The following is a 2,959-nucleotide window of genomic DNA, read 5'->3' on the forward strand; positions in this document are numbered from 1 at the left end:
AGCTTTCAAAACTTTCAAAACCTGCCATTGAACAAGCCTCTCGCATGAGCTCTTCGGCTGAGACTAAATCCTTCTGATGAAAGGAAATCAAACCCCTCACCAGGTTATACACAGCTATCCACATATTCCATGAATTTGCACCGCATTCTTCAAAACACACCCAAAGAAATAACAAAGACGTACCATGACATAGAAAAAGGCAGCTTTCAAAACCTGCCATTGAACAAGCCTCTCGCATGAGCTCTTCGGCTGAGACTAAATCCTTCTGATGAAAGGAAATCAAACCCCTCACCAGGTTATACACAGCTATCCACATATTCCATGAATTTGCACCCTTTTTAAGGCATTCTTCAAAGTTCGAATCAATGAGATTTGAATCAATTTGCAATTGATAATGGCATTCCATAAGTTTGAGAGACATCCAACCAATATGGCAATCTGTCCTCAACTCCAAGCATCGCATATACTCTTTCTTACAATTCAAAAGATCACCTTTTATGGCATATACACGGCACAATAGTAGGTGGGCAAAGAACAAATAATTATCAGGAAGCATGAGTACAGAGGCCTTTTGGGCATGGGATATAGAGGTGATGTGATTCCCGCATTGTAAACTGATCTCAGAAGCACAAAGTAGAAGTTGAAATTGTCTATATTCATAGCACATTTCTTTCTTTCCACAAAATTCATTTGAAAGAGCAACACATATTAGACGATTTAGAATAACACACAGCTGATGAGGAAATCTCTCTTCACGTGCCCTCTGGAAATAGGTAAGAATAAGCAAGTACCGAGCATCATGATTCCATGGTTTCTGATGAAAGTATCTGCAAGTTTGGAGGCGTAAGAAGATTACTCCTTTTTACAATTTACAATTTACAAATAACTATGTGGTTATTTTGAACACCAAAACAGTGGTGATTTAAGATTTTTCCCAAGAATGGAAAAGTTAGAAGTGCTTGTACTCAAATTTGATTCAAAACTATTTTAAAACTCGAAAACATGATAGGACCAGAGTTTCGGGAATATATGAGGCATAAAGCAAAAGATAAATAAAGTTACTACCTCTGCAGGTATCGGATTGTTGCAGGACCTCTAGAATACTGATTTGTACAAGTTTGAAAAGTAGACTTTGGGTTGCTGTTCCCATTGGCATAGCAGGCAACTACTGCAGCACCATGAATATCAGAAGCTGATTTTAAACCTTCTTTATCAGAAAGGTCAAGATGGTCCAGTTTACAACACCTTGTAGCCAGATGGCAACTGTTCGACTCTTTACCAGATAGTGAGAGATAGCCAACAAGGTTCCTTTCACATAGAAATGTTCAATAAAAGAATTTTAGCAAGCCTCAGAAAGAGCTAGCAAAAATGGCAAAGAACTATAAACAAGACTCATTAGATTGTAAATTGTCCATCTAACAAATTGAGCACAACTACAAGGACAACTATTAACACTGAGTAACCTATCAGATCAAAATAATGTTAGGCAACGTCTTGTAATAAAAAATGACTACCTTATCAAACTACAGTTAGGGAACATGTGCAGAATCCTTCTGAGGTAGGCAATTCCACTCTGAACTGCAAGGAAGCCATCATGCCCATTTTTCACCTGTCAAAACCATACCAAACCATTGTCCCTTTCATCTTTATGCAGCAAATTGATTTGGGAATGGGGGTTGAGGAAAGAGGGAAGTCTGAGGGTTGGAAGATACCAGTTTACCAAGTGCTATTAAAAAGTGCACCCTGTCAATTTCATCATGATCTTTGAGAAAATATAGGTTACTTGAGACAAGAAATCCAAGACGATTGTGTCCATCAAGAGCATCGATAGCAGACATAACAAAATTAACTTTTGAACTTTGAATAAGCTCCTTTGGCATTTTCATAATGTTGGTTATGACTGCATCTAGTCCACTGATGTAGTATAATAATCTAAAGATGAAACTAACGGAGATTTCCATGGCTGTCTTTTCCATAGAAGAAACATTTGCTGCAAGACTTCTGACTATTGAGAGTGCTAAATCATTTTTACCAAGTTGCCACAACGAGATTGCATATACTTGAAAAACTTCGAAGTCAAGCATTCCTTAAACAAGATAAAATGCAACAGTGTAAACAGAAAAGAAAAATTGAAATATCTTTCCAAGCAAGACCAGTCACAATATCGTTTCACAAAGATTGCAGGAAAAATGTCTCTTTACATGAGGCAATTCACATAAGTTTAAAGCTTCCATTTATAAATAGAAGGAAGTTTTGATAACTTATAGCAAACAAGAATCAGTTAATATTCAAGCACAATAATAAATTCTTAATACTTTAAAATTAAAAAAAATTTTTTGAAGAACTCTAAAAAGTGATAAATTGTGAAATACGAAGTGAACCTTCTTTCCTCAAATTTTCACATTCCTGTATAGCATCAACAGCATTCCCAGCCTGTATCAAATAGTATGAGTTAGCAAACATCGCAACATTATTTGGAAAAGATAATACTGGAGATCTGTAGTGTAGGTACCTTACAAAGTGATCTCGCCAAATTAATTGATACATCTTTTATCTGTGAGTTTTGATTATCTAACGAGGCAATGCTAATGGCATGGAGGGCTATCCTGTAAGAAATAGCAGCAGATCTGTAATCTTTTCGAGACTCGCAGACCAGACCATGTAAATTATGTGATTCGGGATAGTGAGGAGATCGCTGCACAGCTTGCTGAATAGCTCCAAAAACCTGCAACAATTACATTCATCATTTACATGAACAAATCACAGAAAAAAAAAATGAGTGATCACCATAGAAAACTACCCATCTACCATATATCTAACCTGTGTAGATGAAAGATGGCCACTCAGCATAGCAAGCTTAGTGAGCCCAATTTGGAATTCAGCTAACTGCAAAATAATAATAACCATTATTTTAAAGAAAATAATAAAAATTTAAACACAACAAAGAAATATTTTTGAC

General features: G+C 36.2%; 1 protein-coding gene across 6 annotated transcripts in view; it reads right to left on the reverse strand.

Annotated features, from left to right (window-relative positions):
* LOC107613017 (tetratricopeptide repeat protein SKI3) overlaps positions 1 to 2,959 on the reverse strand; it is a 12,500-nt gene that overhangs the window by 4,915 nt on the left and 4,626 nt on the right. For all 6 annotated transcript variants that reach the window (XR_002351871.1, XR_001613903.2, XM_016314834.2 and 3 more), the window contains 7 exons: positions 2,821 to 2,886; positions 2,513 to 2,725; positions 2,382 to 2,433; positions 1,713 to 2,086; positions 1,515 to 1,609; positions 1,066 to 1,308; positions 184 to 827 (listed from right to left, as the gene is read on the reverse strand). Coding sequence is in view for 4 of the 6 variants with exons in the window: in XM_016314834.2 (XP_016170320.1) it covers positions 184 to 827; positions 1,066 to 1,308; positions 1,515 to 1,609; positions 1,713 to 2,086; positions 2,382 to 2,433; positions 2,513 to 2,725; positions 2,821 to 2,886 (1,687 nt within the window). In the remaining 2 variants the exon portion in view is untranslated. The remainder of the gene's footprint in view (positions 1 to 183; positions 828 to 1,065; positions 1,309 to 1,514; positions 1,610 to 1,712; positions 2,087 to 2,381; positions 2,434 to 2,512; positions 2,726 to 2,820; positions 2,887 to 2,959) is intronic.

Source organism: Arachis ipaensis, chromosome B08 (genome assembly GCF_000816755.2).
Source record: "Arachis ipaensis cultivar K30076 chromosome B08, Araip1.1, whole genome shotgun sequence".
Lineage (NCBI taxonomy): Eukaryota > Viridiplantae > Streptophyta > Magnoliopsida > Fabales > Fabaceae > Arachis > Arachis ipaensis.